Source organism: Pollicipes pollicipes, unplaced genomic scaffold (genome assembly GCF_011947565.3).
Source record: "Pollicipes pollicipes isolate AB1234 unplaced genomic scaffold, Ppol_2.1 Scaffold_4295;HRSCAF=5057_pilon_pilon_pilon, whole genome shotgun sequence".
NCBI classification, from domain to species: Eukaryota; Metazoa; Arthropoda; class Thecostraca; order Pollicipedomorpha; family Pollicipedidae; genus Pollicipes; species Pollicipes pollicipes.
Window position 1 is genome coordinate 5,751,653 of NW_023596461.1, and position 23,341 is coordinate 5,774,993.

The 23,341-nt window shown below is 50.9% G+C and overlaps 1 protein-coding gene across 1 annotated transcript in view; it reads right to left on the reverse strand.

The window, feature by feature from the left end:
- Positions 1-23,341, reverse strand: part of LOC119096592 (metabotropic glutamate receptor) — a 49,291-nt gene that overhangs the window by 7,771 nt on the left and 18,179 nt on the right. Inside the window, exons 5-14 of the mRNA XM_037219494.1 lie at positions 21,988-22,175; positions 16,841-16,886; positions 15,307-15,529; positions 12,836-13,089; positions 8,478-8,644; positions 6,591-6,721; positions 5,894-6,086; positions 3,016-3,468; positions 2,369-2,576; positions 1,947-2,107 (exon numbers count right to left, since the gene is read on the reverse strand). Coding sequence (XP_037075389.1) covers positions 1,947-2,107; positions 2,369-2,576; positions 3,016-3,468; positions 5,894-6,086; positions 6,591-6,721; positions 8,478-8,644; positions 12,836-13,089; positions 15,307-15,529; positions 16,841-16,886; positions 21,988-22,175 — 2,024 coding nt within the window. The remainder of the gene's footprint in view (positions 1-1,946; positions 2,108-2,368; positions 2,577-3,015; positions 3,469-5,893; positions 6,087-6,590; positions 6,722-8,477; positions 8,645-12,835; positions 13,090-15,306; positions 15,530-16,840; positions 16,887-21,987; positions 22,176-23,341) is intronic.

Below are 23,341 nucleotides of genomic sequence, written 5' to 3' on the forward strand. Positions count from 1 at the left end.
TATATATATATATATATATATATATATATATATATATATATATATATAAATTTTATAATATTATTTTATATTAAAACATCATTATAGCATAATATACATTATAGTCTAATGTATATTATAAAATATTATAATATGCATTATAATATAATAAAATAAATTAATCGTGGCCCATTACGTTCTGGTCTGGTTTATGGTTCACCAGAACAGCAGCTGCACCTCCGGCGCCAAAGCCTGCACCGCAGCGTTCAGCTGCTCCGCCTGCAGCCGCTGGGTGTCCACACCATCGCCTGGCCGGCGCTGCAGACGAACGGCTACTGGGCTCATTCCGAGGAGCTGCTGCCGCTGAATACAGCTTTAGCTTGCAGCTTTGTGTTGTTTCCATCTTTAACCAAAATTCCTCCCTAAGGTATGGTTTTATAGTCATTTATAGTCCCTATCAGTCATACAACATTACAGCTCACTTCAGAAATATTGTCGATATAGGTGCCGCTACTATCGACAGGCCCGAAAGTGGTTCTTTAGTAAATTGGTTCCCTCCCATCTGTTATTGATTTTTGCTCAAGAAGCTCTTCAGATTTTACATTGTTTATTATCAGCGCCACTTTGTATCCTATTGCAATGTAATTTGGTGATTGTCGATTCAGCCTATCGCGCATATGTGCGACAAGCGTGTCATCAGTAACGATTCTGTGGGCTGGCTTCTTTCCACTTTCAAATCGCGTGTCCATGACATTACTTAAAGTACGTGGCATATTAATATCCTGTGTTTTTCTTTGTGTTGTGTATCCGTGTACATGCTGACGAACGTCTAGGAATAACACAGCAATGTGGAATAACCTGATAGGTATAATACAGTTTTTGAGGAAATGCTGCGTGGGAAGGATCAAGCCCGAAAACTTGCCTTGTTTTCTTAAAACTCACCGGACTCCGCCTCTTTTACCTCAAGAAACGTTTTAGAATTTAAAAACTGGACTTGTAGAAGTTTTGGAAGGTAAAAAGACCAATTTCTTAAAATTATAGAACTTCTTTTTTCATTTTTAATTAATTTCTTAAAATTGCACTGTTTGCCTGAATTTTTTCGCTTTTAAGACATGGCCCGGTCCCCCCTCAATTTTTGAGAGAGTTGTGAGCTTTTTCTAGTTTAAAATTAACATTCTTGAAATGCATAGAAATAATTGACTTTAAAATTAGTATTGGTACCACATTTTCTGTATTGTTCGTACAGTTATGGTCGGAGATAAATGGAAGATTATATGGGATTTGCTACAAACGCTCTGCGCGCCGTGCGCAGGCCGTGCGCCGGTCCCTTGCGGAGCGCTGCTCACCAAAATATTAGTATTTAGACAATGCTGCACGGCCTCTCAGTAGGGTGCACTCGGAACTGCGCCATTTGCGACACTAGGAATGCAGCTTCCCATTTAGTTCGGGGGGGGGGGGCTTCAGCCACCAACATGGGTTTCAGCCTCCCCTCAACTTTGGGAAGAAAGTGGGCAGAATCCAAGGAGAAACCTACTTGTTGGCATATTGTTGCTGCAGATTGCGTCATTTTTCCTTGTTTATCCCATCCCTCACCAACTAACTTCGCAAAACTATGCCCCTGTTTGAAGGTCACGACATCTGTGCCGCCTTTGGTCCCCATGGCATGCACAATTTGGCACTGATATCTTTGGCCTGGGAGGCGCGTGGGTGCCCGTGCAATATATTTGTAGCTCCTTTTGCTACTGACATCAGTTTGCGCCACGTTCGATCCCGGATTCGAACAGAAAGCGGGTTTTAAATTGGCTTCTAGTAATACGCAATTCATAGAACCATTACCAATTCTAGCGAGCCGCGAAAAGGAGTCGGATTTGCATGTAAACGAGCGGCACCGGCAGACATCGGACGCTATGGTGACGTCACAGTTTTCACGCGCTGCCAGAGGGCGGGGGGGGGGGAGCACTACTCACCCCTGCTGGTGCCGTTGATGAGCACCACGGGTGTTGAATGACACGTGGGGATGAACGCGTGGGAGCGGTGCGCCATCACGGCATCCCGTGTGTTCTTTTCCGGCTTGAAGACCACCACGTATATCTTGGGGAAGAAGAGGCAGGCCAGTTGCACCAGACCGCTGCAGGGCGTGGCCAGGCGTTACAGGAGTGACTGCGCTACACAGAGCGAGCAGCCGGACAGCGACTGGTCTGAACGGGGACGGCTGAGAGTGGCGACCGCAACGCGAGCATCAGGGCGGCGCAAACTGAACGCGAGCTTTCCTGAATCATAATCAAGTCAGCAAGCCTATCGAGTATTGCTAGACCACGGTCAGGGCGCATCTCTCAAACATCGACTGCTCGGCTCTTGGCCAGAGGAAGGGCGACGTTCGCTCGCTGACCTGAGAGAGAGCGACATAGCCAGCGTGACGGTGCGGAGGGCATGGTCGGTGGCGGCGATGTAGAGCGGCACGAAGGCCAGCCAGAGCACGCAGGTGGTGTAGCTGGTGAAGACGATGTAGCGCGCCTCGTTGAAGCCGCCCGGACACTTGCGAGTCTTGACGGCGTATATTGTGCAGAAGCCGATCAGGATCAGCGGATAGATCAGGCCTGCAGCGGAGCAGTGACTCATCACCTGCTGCTGATGCTCGGTCTGGGCTGCCGACTTAGCAGGACCATAGTGCTGAAGCTGTTGTCTTCTCGATCACTCGGAGATTTTCAAGTCTTGATCAGCATTCTGGAAGCCGTTTACTTGGGTCCACAGTGCCTCGTTTACATACTATCCTGTTGATAGCGGTGTCAAAGACGGGCAAACATGTGTTTAATCATGCACGCCAAACAGCATACGTGAATGCTGTATGGGATGACGTGGCTGGAATACAAAGACTTTCGCTGGACGCGCCATCCACGCTAGTCGTCCGCCCTCTTACGGGCCACTCGAAAACAGCATTGCACCACACCGGTACTGACCAACCTCAGCTTTAAGCCTAGCTAGCTTACAACAACAGCACGCAACACTACGCCCTCCCCCCCCCCCCCCCTCCCTCACCGATTAGGTAGGAGCTGTCGTCCAGCCCGTCGCAGATGAGCACGCGCTGCTCCCGCGTCGGCGAGATCACGAGCGTGGCCGGCGGCCGGTACAGCAGCCAGATGGCGTTGACGATCACCTCCACCGACGTCAGGATGGCCGTGATGACCAGCTGCGACTGCGGCGACGTGTAGCGCGTGCGGTGCTTGACCGGCCGCCGCGTGAAGATGCGCGACGTGCGGTTGGTCTTGGTGACGATGGCCGCGTAGCAGACGGTGTAGCAGAGCCCGAGGAAGAAGCGCGTCAGGCCGCATGTGGCGTCCGTGGGGCGGGCCACGATCAGGAAGGTCATGCCGAACGAGAGCAGGTTGCCGACGAGCAGCAGGTAGCTGAGTTCGCGGCCCGAGGCCTTGATGACGGGCGTGGAGGCGTGCGCGGCGAAGATCAGACCGCACAGCACGGTCACCACGATCCCTGCAGGAGGCGCGCTGACATCAGCTGGATGGCAGGGTTCAATCATAGGCCAGGGAATACTTAACATGATGCCAGACGACGAGGGCTGCGTTTCTGGAGGTTGTGTCCATTATCTGCAAGAATTTATGGATGGTTGTGATGCAAGTGCGGGACCACATGTATCTGCTGGGCAGTAGCCGTGTTCAAGATACTCCGCCGACACCGTATCGGCGGTCAGATAACTTTTTGAAATCGGATTATGTTCACCTTAAGTGGACACAGTCAGACTGGTCCACTTCAGAGGGGTTTATTGTCCGTAATTGTTAATGTTTGTAATCGTAACAGCAATAGGGACAGTGTCGTTCATCGGATGACACATAGGTTAAATTTTATTATGGAGCATATGAAGACAAATTGCTGCACATTACACTCAAATAGCCCACCATAGAGTTCAAAAAGAATATTTCAGCTACATCCGAAAGGAAAAGTTGCCAGCGCATTGGCGAGGGCACCCAGTAGTTTGATCACAAACAAAGGCATTCGTAACGTACACTTCATAGCCAACTGCTGGCGCTTGTTGCAAAGCCTTTGTTGTTTTATCTTCTGCAACGCAGCATCTAGGAAGCGAACTATTCGTCTCGTTTTCCCGAAGAATGCGGCGCATTTGCGCTGATAATATATCATTGTACGCTGACACATTCCTTTATGTATCCACGGTCCCGGCATGCGCTGTCTCAGAGAATCTCATACTTAATCATCGATCTGAATTAAAAAATGGCATGCCGCCGACCATGCCTGCTGGCGCGAGACCATCCGGAAATCCGAAATTTGTTATTTTGCCGTCAGTGATGGGCAAAACATAAACAGAATCCGACCTTCTACGAAACTCAACTCGAGCGCCGAAGGTCGCTCGCTGGTGCCGCGCCATAGGTCACAAAATGCCGTTCCCCCGTCGACCATAACTCAGCGCAGGATTGGGCGCGGCGGACGGCGCAGCGCCACTCTCGCCTTATCGCCGTCCTAAGGCGACCGGCGGTGCGCCGTTCGGCGACGGGCTTCTCCGCGCGCTGACGCAGCTCGCCGGCCGGCGCGCGAGAGCGCGTGGCGTCCAGCGATCATTACCGTCCGCACGGCGGCGGTGGATCGCAGCTTAAGGAAGTGCTCCACATTTATATGGCGTTTTGAACTGAAATAGTCATACAAGAAGACCTTTCGGTGCTGTGCACAATCCTGCCCTTCTTGAGACCTAAGTCCCTCTAGGTTCTGAGCTACACGCCCACGAAAATGGGCAGAGTATTTCGTGGAGAGTATTTCGACGTCATCTCAGCATTCATGACGTCATCACAGTGCCGTGTAAATCCTGCCATTCCATAAGCCATGCGGCGATCAAGGCCAAGAAAAATATGACTGCTGAGGCTTTCATGTCTGGCGTTCGTGAGCACGATTCCAAATATAACAGCCTTCAATTGGTTATCAATCAATGTTGTGCATGATACGATGCCGTCATTATATCATAACGCATTGAAGATGATGTTACTTAACAAGGAAATCGTGTCGGCTGGAGCAGCAGCCAACTATATCTCTGTATTTATACCACTATATTTGTATTTCTATTAAAAAGTATATCGCTAGTCATAAGTGAGGTTACTTCACCATGTGCCATGCTTGCTTTAATATCTTCGAATGTGGAGCATTCCCTGTGCAGTCGTCTGTGCGGCGCCGTGGGAGCGCCCGACCCCAGTCGGTGGTGATTGTGTAGATTTACTACGGAGAGGGCGCACGTGGTGTAGCTCTGGTGGTGGTCTCCGAAGCATCGGTGTCGCAGGCTATCGAGCGCAGCGGCCGCAGCAGCGGGCTGTGCGAACACAAATGCCAGCATCCAAGGCGGCATATTCGGCATCTTTGGCATCGACGGCATCTTCGGCATCTTCGGCATCGACGACATCTTCGGCATCTCTGGCACCGATGACATCTTCCACCTCCGCATCGATGGAAAATGATCAGGTGCACCACTCATTTGTTGTCTGCACCGATCTCGTCACTGGGGCATTTCCAGGCAAGGGGAAAGTATACTTGTTTTGAAGAGAACGCGACGCACAACGTCACGCCACTGTAATGGAGCGCCAGCGACAGCATGGCCATATAAGTGCTCAGAGACCATGGCGCAACCCGGATTTGAGCTCGGTCCCACACGTGGGTTAGGCCTTCTGAGGATGGTACTCTTGCTTCATGCGACGTGAAAAGTTTGTCACTCAGGCGAGGTCGGCACTTATGCCAGGCTGGATGATGGTACGTCCATTTACACATTCTCTTGCCTTCCTTGTCACTCAACAGTCGCGCCTGAGCGCGTTTTGCCATGACAATCCTTCCACTTTGACCAAAGCCCAGCGCGTGCGAGTGAAGCGCACTGCAGGGAGCGCGCTAACGCGATACACGCCACACTCACCGAACGCCGCGAACGTCATGGCGACCACTGCCCAGGGGCTGGAGTAGTCGACGAAGGTGACCGGCACGATCATGCAGTGGCGCTGGTTGGGCGACGGCAGGAAGCCGGGCTTGCACTCCTCGCAGTCGTAGTCGTCCCGCACCACCTGGTAGCTGCCGCACGTGCGGCATGTCCAGCAGCAGAGGTCGTTCTCCTGCCGGCCGACCGGCCCGGCGTCATGGTCAGCAGTCGGAGTCGGCGCCGGGCGTCAGATGGGAGGCGCTGGACGGCGGCTGCTGGACGGAGGAGCGCCGCAGGGAACGGCCAGGAAAGGGCGCGGTGACGGACGACCGTGGGTCAAAGGAGGCAGGTGAGTCAAAGGAGATTGGAAATGAAGCTGTTGATGCTGTGATGAGTGCTTGTGAAAGATGTCGGTATGGGAGGCAAACTTGGGAAGAAGGTCCACAAACTAAATTGCCTCATGAATGGCACCGTACTGCAAACGCTGGGTGACTTACATCCGGATCACACGTCTAAAAATATGCAGCTAACATCTCAATACCACGTGATTCAACAAGTGCCTTGCTAGAACAAGCGTCTGAAGTAACGCACTGAAACCAAGAACCGCTGGCTATTTTGCGAACTTTTGAACTATCCGCAAAAGAACTTCCTGCAGGTCGCCGGCACGGACCGCTCGACCACGATGCGCGCCTCTCACCTTCTTCACTTTGACCTGGTGCGGCAGGCAGGGGGTGCCGCACTCGGAGGTAGGAAAGTCGCGGCGTCCACCAGCCTTGAACAGGATCTCCTCCCTGCGCAGCACCAGGTTGGAGGATCCGTCCTCCGTCACTGAGCGGCGGAAAGGATAGTAAAAATATACGTAAAAGTACGTGAAAAACAGACAGGGGGCGAGAACACATGTCCGTTATTTCGCGGTGGCGATGCGTCCGGCGAAGCTCAGTTTAGAAGATGGAAAAAACCTACACAGTAATGTTTAATTGGAAGAAGTTATGAGATCAGTGCTCATGTGCTGGGTTATCAACCTTCAATATACGTGGAGGTACTAGGTAAAGGACGTCATAGAGCAAACAAAGGTGCTGGATAAAAGACGTCATAGAGTAAACACTGGTTCCGTTGTCAATACTCTTTGTGATGGAGTCGTAGTTGGAGTCCAGTGTTTATATCACAAACACTGTGGCTGTATAGTGTAAATCTTAAATTATTTGAGAAAGCTATCATTTGAATGAAAAATGAAATAACCGTGCGGCATTTATTCTGTCTAGCAATTACACATCAACCAGCACGAAATCGAAACAACATGTAATGCCGTTTCATTTTAGCGTGTGCACTGTCTGTCGAACTTCCAACGTGTTTTGTGCGCACTATTGTCGTTTTTGTGGCAAGTTCTTTTGGCATCAGAGTAATCTGATTCAACAGCTGTTCCGTTGAGAGCCTATCTGAAGAAGAAGTTCAATGCAGTGTGCTAGACCTGGGCGGAGTGGCACCACTTGATCGCAAACAAGCCGTGGCCACCTTCCGTGAATGCGCCCCGGACATGACGCGTCAAGTTCGCTGGCCGGTCCGCAGGTCTCGCTGGGTGCAGAAATCAATACTCGAGGGTGACCAATATCCGGGTGCGTTATTCCACGTGGCACCCGTCCGCCGTACTCCACACGACGCGGGCGCCCTTACGCTCTGCGACCGCACGTGGTCTGTAGCGGGAGATAAGCCTGTATCGCCCTGATAACCTAATATAGCCGACAATCGTCAGTCGCAGAGTGGCGCCGAATCATCGACCCGCTCCGCTCCTTTGCGCTGAGCTTCGGAGCCGTGGTGAGCGGCGTCAGCTAGTGCCACTGGCAGCTCGACGGCTATTGCACCACTTCACTGCTACTACTTCACTGCTTAACTACTTCACTGCGCGTCCTCTCACACTTGGGATGAGGCAAGTGGATGTGCGTTTCTCGCGGTAAGGCGGCGGTCTGGCAGTAATTACGTGTCCTCTGCTGCTTTCCACGGATGAAATAGTCTGAGTAAGGCACGAGAGAAAATGAGATGACAAAGAAATTTCATTTGAGAGAAATGAGAAAACGTAAGGAGGGAAGGAAAGTGGGGAGACAAGAGATAGCGAGAGAAAAGATGTCATGGTAGATACCATAGACGCACGTGATAGAGGGGTGAGAGAAAGAGGGGGAGAGCCATGGTAGATACGGACACGAGTACTGGCCAACGTTCTTCCAGAAGTAGCCTCCTTGCTTGTCACGCTGGAAATTCAAGATCGAGTAGCGTGGAGGACCCTCGCCGCTGCCGTTCAGAAACCGAAACGATTGGTTGTTCTGGTCTGAAAATTCAAAGAATGTTTTCAGTTCCCAGGCTTGCTACCTCATTCTGCACTCGTCTAAATACTGTTGAGCCTTAAATCTGTAGTAGCCCTGGTGCCCCCTGTGCATGCCAGGGTAACTTGTCGACCATTCCCTAATAATAACGAATAGCAAAATGCATCATCTTTAGCGATGTTAGTAGTTTGCCGGCCGCGAATGCGCCAAGATTGCAGATGGTTTTAAAGAATCACACTACGGCGAGATTTCCAGGCGTTTTGACTGACCTTTGAAATGGACCTTGGACAGGTATTGGCGTAAGGTGTAGCCCTCGATGTGCTGCATGCCTGAGCACAACCCCGGCTGACCCTTGCATAGGTCCAGATGCATGTCATTGAGGGCGTTGGCGAAGGCCCACGTGGCGTCCCGAACGAAGTGCAGGTACTTCTGCTGTCTGTCGGACAAGGATGGCTTCACATTATGCGAATTACAAATATGCTCTCCTATTGACATTGAGTGGTCCAGTGGTACAATCGGTTTGCACTCGCACGTCTTCTGGTGCCTGGCGGAACATCCGCCTCTTAGAAAAGGTCTGACATTCGACACTCCGTGAAATCAATCAAAGAAATGGAAGGAATCATATCTGGCATCAAGTATGAGAACCAAAATCATGCAACCAGTCGTTCTGATAATGAGTTAATGCGGATTTGATCACCACGGACAGCATGTCTCGAACGCATGAAGCCGTAATGCCGCTCAGAAGCCGTGCTCAAGGCTGTCGCAAGTTTTTTTTAAAAATCTTGCTGAGTAATGATATGAATTCTGTTGACGGCGTCCGACATCTTCACACTCCCTCGAAGAACTTGAAAATCGTAAAACCTCGTTTCGACATGCGGAGTGATGACGCGCATGTTTGGGGAGTTGTGGAAGCAACTTTTCATCACATGCATCGCAGCGTCGGTCTCCTTTCCAAATCCAAATAAGACGCTGATTATGAGAGCTTCCTCCCAACAAGAGAAGTTGCCGTTCTGATGAACAGGGTGCAACGAAAATCGCTGAACGTTGAGTCGGAGCGGAAAAGTTGAACAGAAGCAAAAAATTGGTGTACGTCGGATATTACTTAACGGGTATAATTAAGAGACTTATGACGTAGGCGTGGTGTGGGTAGGTGTGGAGACACAGGTGTGGAGACGTGGTCATAGGCATAAGCTCATATACTCATATGAGTGGAAATAAAGCCCACAGAACGGGCCTTTTTCCAAATGTTTGGCTTATTCCGTTGTTAACAGTCCTGACAAGGCCTCATGGGAAAATATGCTGGTTCATCTTTGGTCTTATAAATCCGCTATTAATATTCACTAATATAAGCATAGGCTATATCTCACTTATCTCAAGCAAAAATGGTTCTATGTGCTCAAAGGTCGTTGGAGCCCTGACTTACCGGACACACTGCTAGTTACGCATACATGTGCGCATATATATATATATATATATATATATATATATATATATATATATATAGTTCGTCTATATATGGTGGTATGGGGATATGCATGCAACTGAATCCTTTTCTGCACGATGGCGCCGGCACTGCTGCTTGTCTTGAACGACGCTTGACGGTGAACAGGGAGCATGACACGTGACTTGGAACAATCCATGATAAATCGGCGGACATGATGACTGACGATGGCGCGCTGCCATTGACACTGCCGGGCAAATCACGGCCTGGACGTGACCTGCCGCCCGGCGCGTGGGGCATTAGAGGCCGTGAGGGCAGGCTCAGGTCTGTGGCAGTGGCGCTGCAGAAACTCGACGGCTTGAGAAGACCCGCCGAGTGTACGTCTGTCTAGCATGCATCTTCTACATCAGTGTTTTGTGTGGTACTAATAGTAACTAAATGAGTGACAGTAAATAACAGTACAACAGTGGAAGTGATAAATGCAGAAGCTTAGAATGGCAAGAGAAATTAAGTAACTATTGCCGGGAATGCAAAGAATGAAGTTTGATATTTTGACCACATAAATAAAAGGCACGCAATAAATCACGACCGAACAATTCTCATTCCCGTAGATGTGTCAATAACTCATTGAAACGAAAATATATTGAAGCATTAGTCGCCATTCTTCAGTACTGACAATCCAACGACACAGGCTTGAGTGAGGGTCGCACCACGAACCAGAAGCCTCGTGTCAAATAAGTCAAGGCTAAACTCGTGAATCAACTGGGCAGAATATGCAGTTTTATGACACGGAAGCTTCAAGCTGTCCCCGTGGCGTGTGTGTTATGTGTGTTACACGGGAGCCAGCCTGGCAGAGTTTACTGCACATCATGCACTGGAAAAATCAGACAATGAACAGCAATGTACCATTAGTTCTCATACCGTGACACCCGTTCAGACAAGCTGGACCTGATCGACTTGAGTCGTCTGACAGTGCACTGCAGGCCGTTCATTGTAGCAGTGTCAAACTTTCCAAGAAAGAGTCAACAACACTCGTTCTGGAATCACGCGATGCGGTCGTCCGGCCACTGGACATGTTGCTCTGACCTTGACCGTGGGAACATCCGCACTGGCAGTGCCTTCCAAGTTTTGCTAGGCCCAGGGTCAGGCCCAGGGAAGCACTGACACAAGTTGCCTTTATGGAAATTGCCGAAAAGTGCTTGGGTGCCAGTACTTAAGCAGCAACTACCGTTTAAATAGTCGAACATTGTTGATTTATATGAACTACAAGCATAGAGAATTAAGATATCGTTCTTGAGTTGCTGAAATCAGTAGATATCGATACGCTAATTTGTAAACAGCTCTAGGAGAATGGAGAATGAGGCATTCCCGAGATTCCTCGCTTTCATTTGTTCAAGTCTGGATCCATACCGTTTGCTCGAATGCCGTTGAAGCCAGCGTCCTTTCAAGGGTCACTTTGTGCGTGGACAGCAACGCCACCACAAAGACAGGCCGAATTGTGACAAGTGCGGAGGAGTCTTGATCTGCGCCTCAGCATGCCAATCATGACACGCCGACCGTCGTATATCTTCCATCGGTCGAGAGATGTGACTCCTTATGTGGACGTCAATGCTGTAGACCTACAGCTTCGATCCGTGGTAATTTCTCTCGAACTTATGCACTGCCACTCGCCGTGAGTCAAGCCTGTTGTGCTAGTGCAGTCGCGTAGCCAGGTCGAATGTCAAATCGTCTCCCCATCACGCGATTGGGATCAAATTCCTCTGAATCACGAAGCATTTAGTTAAAACTTTTGGCTCAGAAAGGGGCTGCGACTAGATTGGCCCTTCTCTTGCCAATGTTCTTGCGCTAATACTATATATTAAACGCCACCGGGTGCAGGTCTCCTGACAGGCTTCCGCTAAACTTCAGACGAAGCGGCCGACATTTGTGGGTATTACGGATGCAGTCGCTGCGCGGACCATCATCATCGGCTTGTGTGCTAGCATTCACACCAGCCATGCAGAGCGTTTCCGCTGCTGGAGGGCCGATGGGTGCCCATCCAGAAGCTTGTAGGCCGCTTTTTAGAACTTGCCAATGAGGTCCATCGCACTTCCCGCCAGTTTCTCCAATTGGTCCTCCTATTGAGCGGTCAGAAATTGATGCATGATGCGCCATGTGACTATTTTTTTACCGTCCGAGCCTTCATGGTGAAGAGGCCATTCTCTCTGTATATAGCCTGCTTTGCACATATGCGAAGCAGTCGCTGACGGCACTGAAGCTCATGCGATTTCGGAAATTTCTCCAAATATCACTAAAACCACGTTTGATGCTCTGAAACACGTTCGCCCATTTTGGATGCGGTTTAGTGTTCTGCCACCAATTTGTTTGCTGGCAGAATGTGGCGAAAGGTGGTAAATGTGATGGATGTTGGTCGCACTCAAACGATTTACACGGATTTACAAACTGTGGCGAGCAACAATCAATGTTTAGTCCGTGGTGACTTATTTTCGGGAACGGTATTTTTATTGACGAGCATTTAAAACCATACTGAATGGATGACTGGATCAACTGGATCGTTATCGTCGTCGTTGGAGCTTTACAACGCACTCAGCTGTTGGGGCCATGTGGCATACCCGACCTCTCGTCCTGGCAGGAAGGGCGAGCACCGCGGGGTATTGAGCCCCGTACTTCTGGTTTCACAGACGAGCAGTGGTTAACGCAAACGCGTGGTGCCGCGAGTAACCACTCCACTACCGGCACCCTCGAAGTGGATCTTTAAAAATGCATCAAACAAACCGGAGATTTCGAAAATTAGAGCAGCCTGGCAAACATTAATTCAATGTGTATCCACACATCGGCATCGTCATCAACAGCAACAGAAGCAGAAGCAGCAGCAGAAATAGAGGTACTAGTATTGTCATCATTATCATCATCAGCAGCAGCACCACCACCACCACCACTACCACCAACACCACTATCACCATCATCATAAGCAGTAGCATCATCATCTTTCTTCTTCCATTCGATTTCACTTTAATTTTTAACTTCAGCGCCCCTCATCTTTCCACATACCTAAGGAACCGTCGCCTTTAGTCGGCGGCTCATTTGAAGCATGCAGGTTTTCCAGCTAACTTGACCGCAAGATTGGCGATTTTTCCGTCAGCATGCTGGGCCGCTCGCCATCTGGCAGCCCTGTCAGCCGCATACCTGTAGCCGCTCTGCTCGGTCAGACGCAGCGTAGGGTCGCACGCGGGGCGGTCGGCCCGGTTCGCTGCTACCTCGCCGGCTGCCCTGCCGTCTGCCCCGCCGGCTGCCCCGGGCAGCGCGCAGGCGAACGTGTCCTCCCAGAACTCGGCCAGCCACGGGTTGCGCGCCAGTGGGAGAGCCAGCGGGTCCAGGCCGGCCATGTAGTCATCGAATCCGCTGAGGTTCTCCACCAGCGGCTGCACCGATATCGTGCCCTGGAACGGTCCGGCCGGGCGGCGGGAGGTCAGGGTGAGGCCGGGCATGCTTTGGCATCGTTTGCCTTCAGTTGGAGGCGACGCCCCTCGCTCCTCGCGTTGAAATATCGGCCGTGGGTGCGACGCGCTACCATGGACGGTCAGTTTATTCAAACAGCGCCACGTACATTCCGCGATATATTGTCAAACTGCATTGTGCGCTATCTGAAATTATCCATTAAAATCTTGGTGCCAGTGTATGGTATTATCATGAGGTGATCCATCATCTACAATCATTTATGATGATCTGCTTTAAGAGGGCCCTTTCCGCGATGTGTGACAAAGTGGCGGCGCACTGCGCGACGGTCAAGTAAGCGTCACTCTCCGAAGCGACATCCCTTATGACGTCATTCGTGACATTCTCACACGACTCTTCGTCCAACATGGTGCGTTCGGCAATAGTGTGATCGGTGTTTCTCTCAAATCACAAACACTGTAACTTCTGACAGCTCCGACAACTGAGGTCAGGGTTTCAAAAACAAATTCACGACCGAAGATACCGAGAGAGCGTTGTTAAAATATCAAAGATGAAGCTGTCTGACGCACAAGCTAATCTGACGCAGCATCTGTCAGTTCGACGACGTCACGTGATCGGTTAAACGAAATGCTATCTCTCCAGACGGAAGTTCATGGCTGCCAGAAACGCATCGGAGAGGCCGTTTGGAGCGGACCGGACCAGCTAGTGACGTCATGGGGACAATATGTTGTTGATGCAAGCCAATCACTGTCCGCATTGTGTATTGGGGTCGGAGTCATTCCAATCTGCTGCAGCTCAACCACGTGCGGTTTAGTTCTTGTAGCTATGTCATAAGTAAGATGAAGGTTTGAATGTGGTATGAATGCGTTTCTTAATACACACTCAGGTGGTGGCAATTCGCCCCCCCCCCCACCCCAAAGTCATTCCAGAATGGATTCTGAACGGCACGGAGCAGCCACCTAAAACTTTGTGTAGCTATATGCAATTGAGTAGCCAATATTTTGGCATAAAACAATTAGATCTACCTTGTTAGGTCACTAACCTATGGCAGACCAAAGCTAGGTCGTGGCTGTCAGCAAAAGGAGTTCCTAAGGACCCGTTCAATCTTTTAGGACAGCAGAGTGTTAAATGAAGCCATGCATCCTTAAGATGCATGGCTTGAGATGATAAGACGCATCCTTAATTCTTGGAAACCGGAAAATTGAATTTAGGATTATAATGGGTTCATTGACATTGGGCCAGGTATGGAGGTCAGACCGAGGTCAAAGCTACACTGCTCTTTTATCAGACACCTTGTTTTATGGGACAGTTTGAACGCTCAGTTCGACTTTCTTGACCATAGGAACAACAACAGAGATCTAATGTGAACTTCGTGTAAGCCAAAGGAGGGCATTGGCCCAACATGACCCCAATCGCCTTTTTGTTTCAGGAACGCACCGTTTGGCCTTGTCCTTGACGGTTCGTTGCATTCAAATATCAAAACAATTCCGAACATTTTTGGTCACCTCTACATTCGCAATGTCAAATAATTGCATTCATCTAAACTGAGCACCAGCGATATTTCGCTTAGAAGAGTGCATCATTGTCTGCGCATCGACGGACTTAAATCACCCGCGTTGCGTAAACGTCTCGACATTCTATGTTATCACTCTTGCTAGCCTGTCATTACATCACGTCAACACGCCGCACACAAATCGGTGGTAAACACATGAGTGCTTTCTATGAGACAGACGTGTCTTGTAGACGCCGCTACTCTTTTGAGATGTGTTTAGTGTCGTAAGAATGATTCCGCTGAATTACTGATGGCTGTCAAATCCTTGCCATGTCCTGAAGACCACATGGTCGGCACGTAGTGATGCGTACTTCAGCTACTTCAAGGCTTTGTAGCAAATGATTTCGTCGATATTCAAAATTGATGATATTGTAAGACTTCCTTCCGATTGCTCAAGGAAGAATGCGTCACATTTCAGCGGTCCGCTCAGCGAGCCGACACCTGCCGATGTACCGGACATGTCTGCGGGGGCCGAACGACCGGTGCGGCTGGGTGTGCTCGCGTGCCGATTAATCGCGCCCACCATCACTCGGACGCCCCCCAGAGCACACTTCCGGCAGCCGGTACCGCCCCCGCCGGGGAAACCCGATCGCCGCGTCCGCCGCCTCGGGGGCCCCGAGTGACGCCATCGACGGCGGTGACGTCATACCTCGATGACGTCCTCGACGCCGTGGACGACGGTTTCGCGGGAGGACCAGGCGTCGGAGCCGATCCAGACGAGGTCGTGAGTGACGTCCAGCTGCTTGGCCCGCCGCATCAGCTCCCCTGTGGTCATTTTGTCCGCGAACACCACCACCACTGCGGAGGAACCGGGGCGTGAGCGTGAGCGAGCCGCGGCTGTCTCACGCAGGCCGTTCGTGCATAGTCGGCAACTTTAAAATGAGTGCTGGCAGTGAACAGAGCGTGAGCGTGATCTCTAATCGCCGTGTATAAGTGGTCCCAGCTGTGAGCATTGTATGTCTCGGGCGCAGCGTTTCCTTCTAAACACGCCTAGCACCGATCGATGGCCCATTCTCTAAACACGCCTAGCACCTTGGACCATCAACTGACCTTGGAACCCATAATACGCCAAGGGATTCTCAAGACACAAACATTGTGCTGTTGTTTAATTAAAGCACCCTCTTCAAGCACATGCGTGATATTGAAGCGCGCAGCAAACCAACCCTGCCTCATGAGCCACAGCCCCTGCGGCAGCCTGCCTGGCAAGGCATGTGACTGACGGAGAGAATCGCGTGCCTCCAACTCAGGTATGCACCACGGACCTTCCAGAAGCGAAGATTTTCCGAGAAACAACAGAAATAATACAAATATGAGGTACGCTATTTGCTGGCTGCACCAGGGTAGATCGATGGCTCATTATTGCCGCCAAGAAACTCGTTCAGTTATAAGTATTCGGCTTCAGGTTTCCTATGTTAAGTGCGTTTGGGATCAATATTGTGCATATAGATGAGATAGTACTGTTAGCCTTATTCCTTGTAAAATAACTGGAAAAAGGAGAAATAGATGCCTTGATATTTTGGCCACATGTCTGTATGGAAACAAAGATGGGTAGTAAATTCAAAAATTAAAGTGACACAGGACGATCCAGACAGGAACATGAGAACCCATTCTTATAAGAAGACGGCGACCAGACCTAAAAATGTATGGTTCATCATGGACGATTGTGCAAATGTGATAAGTGCCTTACTGCATGGTGCATGTCAGCCTAAAATCATGTACACGCATGAGAGATGCCTGGTGTGTGATGCATGACGCCTGTTCCATTCAAATCGTATGCATGCATAAGCGATGCGTGACGTGTGATGCCCGTTTACTTAAAATTGTTGGCATGCATGAATGTTGCGTGATGCACGGTGCCTGTGTATTTCAACTCGTTTGCAATGACACGTATTTTCACGCATTTGAATCCTTAGTTGGATATATACTGCATCGTATTAATGGCTGGCAAGTGCTCCTCGTTCAAGCCTATAAATGTTGGTCGTTTGTAAATTGTGGTTTGCTGTTAAAAATACTGAACAGTCGATACCTTAGTCTCGATAAGGGCATGTAGCCGAAACAGCAATACATCTATTTCTCCTCTCTCTCCCGGCTGCTCTACGAGGAATAAGACTAACAATACCGTTTCAGCTTCAGATTTCCCTTGCATGCAGCATCAATGTCCTCATGTTCATCGACCAGCTCACGGGTCATTTATATCTAGGCCGAACCTGCTCGACGGGACCATGAGGCCTGTCACATAACGAGACAGCAGCTAAAGCCGATCAGCTCGCTGCGCGCGACAGCGTATCGCGTCCCTGGGGGGGCAGGCATCGCTACCAAGAGCATCGCTCGCCTGTAGCTCACCATCGGGACCGTCGCACGGATCCTATAATGCAGTTAAACAGTCTGGCAACGCAGTTAACATTCCTGGAACTTGGCAAGCGCAACGCTTCTGATAGTTGCCAGCCTCCTCATGTCGGAGATTTTGCAGACGTGGTGCACATGAACAGAGAAACGCCACCAAGACATCCAACGTTTAAGTTGCCAAACATTTGAAAACTAGCCATTCTGCAAAATCGGCCGGCTATTCTTTGTGTGCTGCCTGTGCAGCTAATCTGACCGCGCTGATGATCTGACTGTGTGGCTAATCTGACTGTGTGGATAATCTAACTGCGCGACTTATCTGACTGTGCGGCTAATATGACTGTGCAGCTGATCTGACTGTGTGGCTAATCTGACTGTGCGGATAATCTAACTGTGCGGCTTCTCTGACCGTGCTGCTAATTCTACTGCGCGGCTTATCTCACTGTGCGGCTAATATGACTGTGCGACTAATCTGACTGTGCGGCTAATCTAACTGTGCGGCTAATCTGTCTGTGCGGCTAATTGACTGTGCGGATAATCTAACTGTGCGGCTTATCTGACTGTACTGCTTATTCTGCTGTGCGACTTATCTCACTGTGCGGCTAATGTGACTGTGCGGCTAATCTGACTGTGCGGCGTGGGCGGCAGTCTCGCCGCCGAGAGACCATGAGCAGCCTGTTATCGCCGAAGGCACCTCCATATATCGGGCCGTTATCTCCGGTGCCTCCGCTGAGCGTGGGCAGCTATCTCGCAATGGCTGTTATTCGTGCGTATGGCACGCGGCCTCGTTGGTCGATGACTGAGGACCCGCGAAATGCTTTGCTGTGCTCACGGACGGAGAACCAAGCTGGGGAACGGAGAGACAGTTGCCGTCCAAAGAACGGCAGCTAGCCAAAGCCCAAGGTCGCGTTTCTCGTCGGAGTTGGCCCATTATGTCCTTACGTCCTAGAAAAACCTTCTTTAATTGTTTAACTCCTTTTGGCTAACGTCGTGGTATTATCCCTACAGTTTTTACCCCCGTGCATCGCCTTTAGCTCGTGTTCACGGTCTCAGAGGTACAAGGTGCTCCGACACCGCCAATGAGCTCTCGAGATAGTGTGAGTCTCAAACACCGTTTTGAATGACGAACCATTGCGTACATGCAAATGCAGTAAGTGTAACTTGCGATAAGTAAACAACAATGCAGGTGTAGCGTGTTAGCTTAATAGCGTCACACAAACATCGTTCCAAAAAAGGCCTAACATCGAACAAATCATACATCTCTCGGGCCTATGTTATACTTTGCCTCAAGCACACGGCGTTCGCCACGGGTGGAGCTTTATATAGCGTTGGGGCAGCCCCCGACCCCTCCCATCCCATGCTCGTCCCCACCCTTCAAGACTTGGACGGTGACATCCACCAAAAAGTCACCAAAGATCCTCAAAACAATTAACACCAGCAAAATCTTCATGTTTTGGGGAATGAGCTTCATTAATAGCGATTTTTATGGGGTTCTGCGTATAGCATCTGAAATGCGGCGGCAGACATGTCCCGGCCTGCTGTAGCCAGTGACCATCATGGTGGCTTGCATCGCTGCCACATCATGCATACCAACGCAAAGAGACGGTTGAGGACACTTTCCACAGACATTTGTTGCCCTAGAATCGCTTCTTAAGTTCGTGGGAGTCTCTTAAAAGCCTAGCGTTTCAGAATTGAAATCACTCTGCAACTGGATTCATCCGAGGATCAGCGATTACCCGCCAACCCACTGCCCACCCCGTCCACGCATCTGAGACCTTCCCCGCGCAGGGACGTTCAGGATTCGGGCGATCCCATGTTATACCGTGAGCCTCTTCTGTAGTACCTCAGTCCCTCGTTTGCATATAAAGCAGAAAACCGAAGAACGCCGCATTACTCAAGTCATCAAATCTGAGAGTATCACTACATCCTTCGATAAACGGGCACGCCGAATGTTAAAGCTCATCACTCAGAGCGCGCGCCGCAAAAACTACTTAAGTGGAACCTCGTACGTTTAATTATTGGCGTTTCTTGGAGCGGTGGTGGGCCTTGCGCGCGCGGCTTCTTGGCACCGGCATTGCACAATGTCCTGCCAGCGCGGGAAACGGCGAATGTTTGGCTGGGCTGCTCGCTGACGGTTGGCACTGCCACGACAAACAACATCCTGAGGAAACAGTGGCAACGGACGATAGAATGCCGGGCGCCGCTGCTTCCTCACGAGCGCGCTTCGCCGGCATGCGTGCTCGTGAGAGGCGCACGCAGGCGGAGCGGGTAATTTCTTGTGCACCACGCTGGGAGGAAGCAACCACACTGTACCACTTAGAAGAACCAGGACAGATTACGCAGGACAGACAGACGGTTGCGTCATGGTCTGGGATTTCAGTGAAGACGTCGCGGTGAATTAACAGGACTCACTGTTCGTGAGGCAATATCCGCGCTTTGGAGCGCGTTAAGCCCGGCGGCCGGCCCGCGCCCGGCCAGCACACGTTAATTAGTATGGTCTGAGATCTGCTATGTCCATGAAGCTATCGGTTCTAATCAGCTGCAGCTGAGCATGCAGTCAGGTGCCAACGTCCCGTGAACGTGATTTGATCGATCTTAGTCTTCAGTTTGAATAGACCTATTTGTCTTACGCCAATCTGCAGTGTTAAGTCAAAAACACTCGTGCAATGCTGAGACAGAGCTTGGTTCTGCTGGCCAGGTAGTTCCAGCTCATTAGATTGAACTTGAACACGATCTCCACTGCAGATATCTTATGTTTGAGGCAAAGATGTGCACGCAAGTGTATTAGCATGATCGATTGGCACCACAATTTGGCACGCTTTACAGTGTTTGGTGTGTGATCACTGTGTGATCACTGCGTCCGACGTAATTGGTAATGAGAGTCACAAATACCTTAATAGCCACAAACATTGTCCTTGATATAATACCGCGCCTCAATCCTTCTGTAGTTTTAACCGTATTAATGAGCATTTCACAAGCACACGCACACACACGCACACACACGCACGCAAGCACGCACGCGCGCGCGCGCACACATACACACACACACACACACACACACACACACACACACACACACACACACACACACACACACACACACACACACACACACACACACACACACACACACACGCACGCACACACGTACCGTAATTATCATAACGAAGTTTCGAGGCACATTTGAATAAAACGTTCCTACTGTTTAAGAGCTCTTTATAGCGCCAAGCATTTCTTTACCCAATGTCCAGTTCTATGACCTTCTTCCGGGCCGGCCGGCCGGCCAACTTCCCATCATCGCCACCAGCCTTTCCCACAGAGTGTGCGAGCCAGTCAGTGAAGAATTCAACATAACGTCTTGTAAATGGAGAAGTTTTTTTCAATTTGCCACGTCTCTTTCTAAAAAAAGGCGAGGGGTGCGCTTTCACTGCCTTTGGGGAATGGGCCCAGCTGATTTCCGTTGGTTCCGCCCCTGCATCGGGTTCTCTCCAGCGCCCCAAAGTGTGACGCGTCACAGCTGCCGGCAGACACTGACACGCACTTAAACTGGCGTAGGAAGTTGAGCTACATTATATGTTTCCGTGTCCATGCATTCGCATCTCCACACGGTGCACACGCAACCTTTGGCTAATTTGCAGTTCACCTTCACAGGGGTTGATGCAGTGTAATCATCGTGCTGTGCATTGCCCTTGCCTGTGATTATTATTTCCACGGAATCTTTTAGTATTTTTTAAAGCTGTTATGAGGGATAGGGTGTAAGGTCATGTGTTAGTTGGTCCTCAATGGACCTCTTGCTTTTTGGTGCATAGTCTTGTATGCACGACTACGTGTCTCAGAATCGAAAGATGCAGCCAGCTTTTAGCCTCTGACTCAATCCTGCGATTAATAGACCGGTGCTCTAACCGGGGAAGATCTTGGAACGAATAGCGTAATACACAAAACCTACCAACTCACCAAGACGTTTAAAATTTCCCAGCGATGGCGATATTTTTTGTAGCAAAATACTACACTTTTTTCTCAAATAAATGTGAGTTGAAACAGAAGTATGGTCGCTGCAGAGGCGGGCGGCCTCACGGATTGTGGGCTGCGGGGTGGATTTTCCCAGGGCGCCTCCAGGGCTAGTACCGTATTCAAGGGTAAACGCAACCAGGGGCGCGTGGCCCCCTGCAAAATTTAAGATGACAAGCATCAATGTTCATATGCTTAAGTGTCGACAATTTAAAGATCGCAAACATGGGCCTTCCGATTAATACAGGGGGATTTCCTATCAAGAAACTGGCCTGTCTATATCAAGGCAGGGCCCCCTGTTTTAAAAAAGGCTTTCTCACACATAGATGAGGCAGCTAATCCAGAATAGGATGCTTCTGACAAAAAGGAACCTCCGAATCCGTCAAAGGGCCTTTTCACTCCAAAACACGGAATTCTGATCCAAAGCAGCGGTTTTCTGGCGCAATAAAAGTCTCCTTGTCTAGACTAGGGTTTTCTTATATGCAGAGGGTGTGTTCTGATTCGGGATAAGAGCTGTAAGTTTATGAAGGGGCCTCCCGAATCAGGAGAGGGGCCTCCTCTAAATACACAAAATAGGGTGTTTTTATTCACGAGACGAGCCTCTTGATACAGAAAAGGGTCTCCTGGACACCCTTAAGTACCCCCGGCTCAGTTATGGGACCCCTGTTTTTAGTTTTGGCAAGTCAAGTGCAGCTACAAAATCTTCAGTTTGGGCAAAACGAACATCCTCAAATTTTCAGTAAGTAAAAACGTGCTACATTACCCCCGGCGTGCCGGATAGGGGAGGGGCACTTGCCCCCCCCCCCCCTGCCCGCCACTTCTGCTGTGCCGCCCCCTCTGTTGGCGAGATTCGGAACAAAATCGAGCCATGATTCCTTCCCTAGTGGGAGGATAGGAGGCTAATACCCTTCGGAAGTGTATGATCCTTTACGGTGCTGAAGTGATTAAAGACATCAACCCTAATAATGCGGGCCCGAACCTTTGGCGTCCGTCTTGGTGGCGAGACTTTCGAGGACGTCATCGTGGTTGTGGCGGTCGTCATCGAGCCGCAGCGGAGTGGAAAAGCAGACCCCGTAGCTGGCCGCCAGCTCCTCCAGCTTCTCGTAGCCGCGGTTGCCGTAGTCCGAGTTGGAGTACACGAGCGAGGCGTGTGTCCAGTTGAACGCCCTGCGGACCATACGGCGGCGATGACGAGTGCGATGCTGTGAGAGCGGGGGAGGCTGTCAGAGGTCGCCCGGTGTCTGAGCTGGTGTGCGATGCCGTGAGAGCGGGGGAGGCTGTCAGAGGTCGCCCGGTGTCTGAGATGGTGTGCGATGCCGTGAGAGCAGCGGCGGCTGTCAGAGGTCGCCCGGTGTCTGAGCTGGTGTGCGATGCTGGGAGAGCAGCGGAGACTGTCAGGGGTCGCCCCCTGTCTGAGCTGGTGTGCGATGCTGGGAGAGCAGCGGCGGCTGTCAGAGGTCGCCCGGTGTCTGAGCTGGTGTGCGATGCCGTGAGAGCGGGGGAGGCTGTCAGAGATCGCCCGGTGTCTGAGCTGGTGTGCGATGCTGTGAGAGCGGGGGAGGCTGTCAGAGGTCGCCCGGTGTCTGAGCTGGTGTGCGATGCGGTGAGAGCGGGGGAGGCTGTCAGAGATCGCCCGGTGTCTGAGCTGGTGTGCGATGCTGTGAGAGCGGGGGAGGCTGTCAGAGGTCGCCCGGTGTCTGAGCTGGTGTGCGATGCTGGGAGAGCAGCGGCGGCTATCACAGATCGCCCGGTGTCTGAGCTGGTGTGCGATGCTGGGAGAGCAGCGGAGACTGTCAGGGGTCGCCCCCTGTCTGAGCTGGTGTGCGATGCTGTGAGAGCAGCGGAGGCTGTCAGAGGTCGCCCGGTGTCCGAGCTGGTGTGCGATGCCGTGAGAGCAGCGGCGGCTGTCAGAGGCCGCGAGGTGCCTGAGCTGGTGTGCGATGCCGTGAGAGCAGCGGCGGCTGTCAGAGGTCGCCCGGTGTCTGAGATGGTGTGCGATGCCGTGAGAGCAGCGGCGGCTGTCAGAGGCCGCGAGGTGTCTGGGCTGGTCTGGTGCCATAGTGGCAGGAATGGTGATTAGAGGGGGGGGGGGGGGGGGAGGGCGTGGTGAGAGCTTGCGGCGATCGGTCACGTATTGCAGATGAGAACACGTATTGCAGTTATGACAGTGGCCATCACAACAAGCACGATTTTAACGATTGTCAACTAACGCAGGCTTGTTCTTGCAGCTATGCCCGTTCAACCTTTTTCAGAATTCTTCACCCGTACCGGGCCCTACAAGCGCAGAGTAATCGCGCTGGTGCATCGCTTCAATACATTCCCATGAAAGCCGA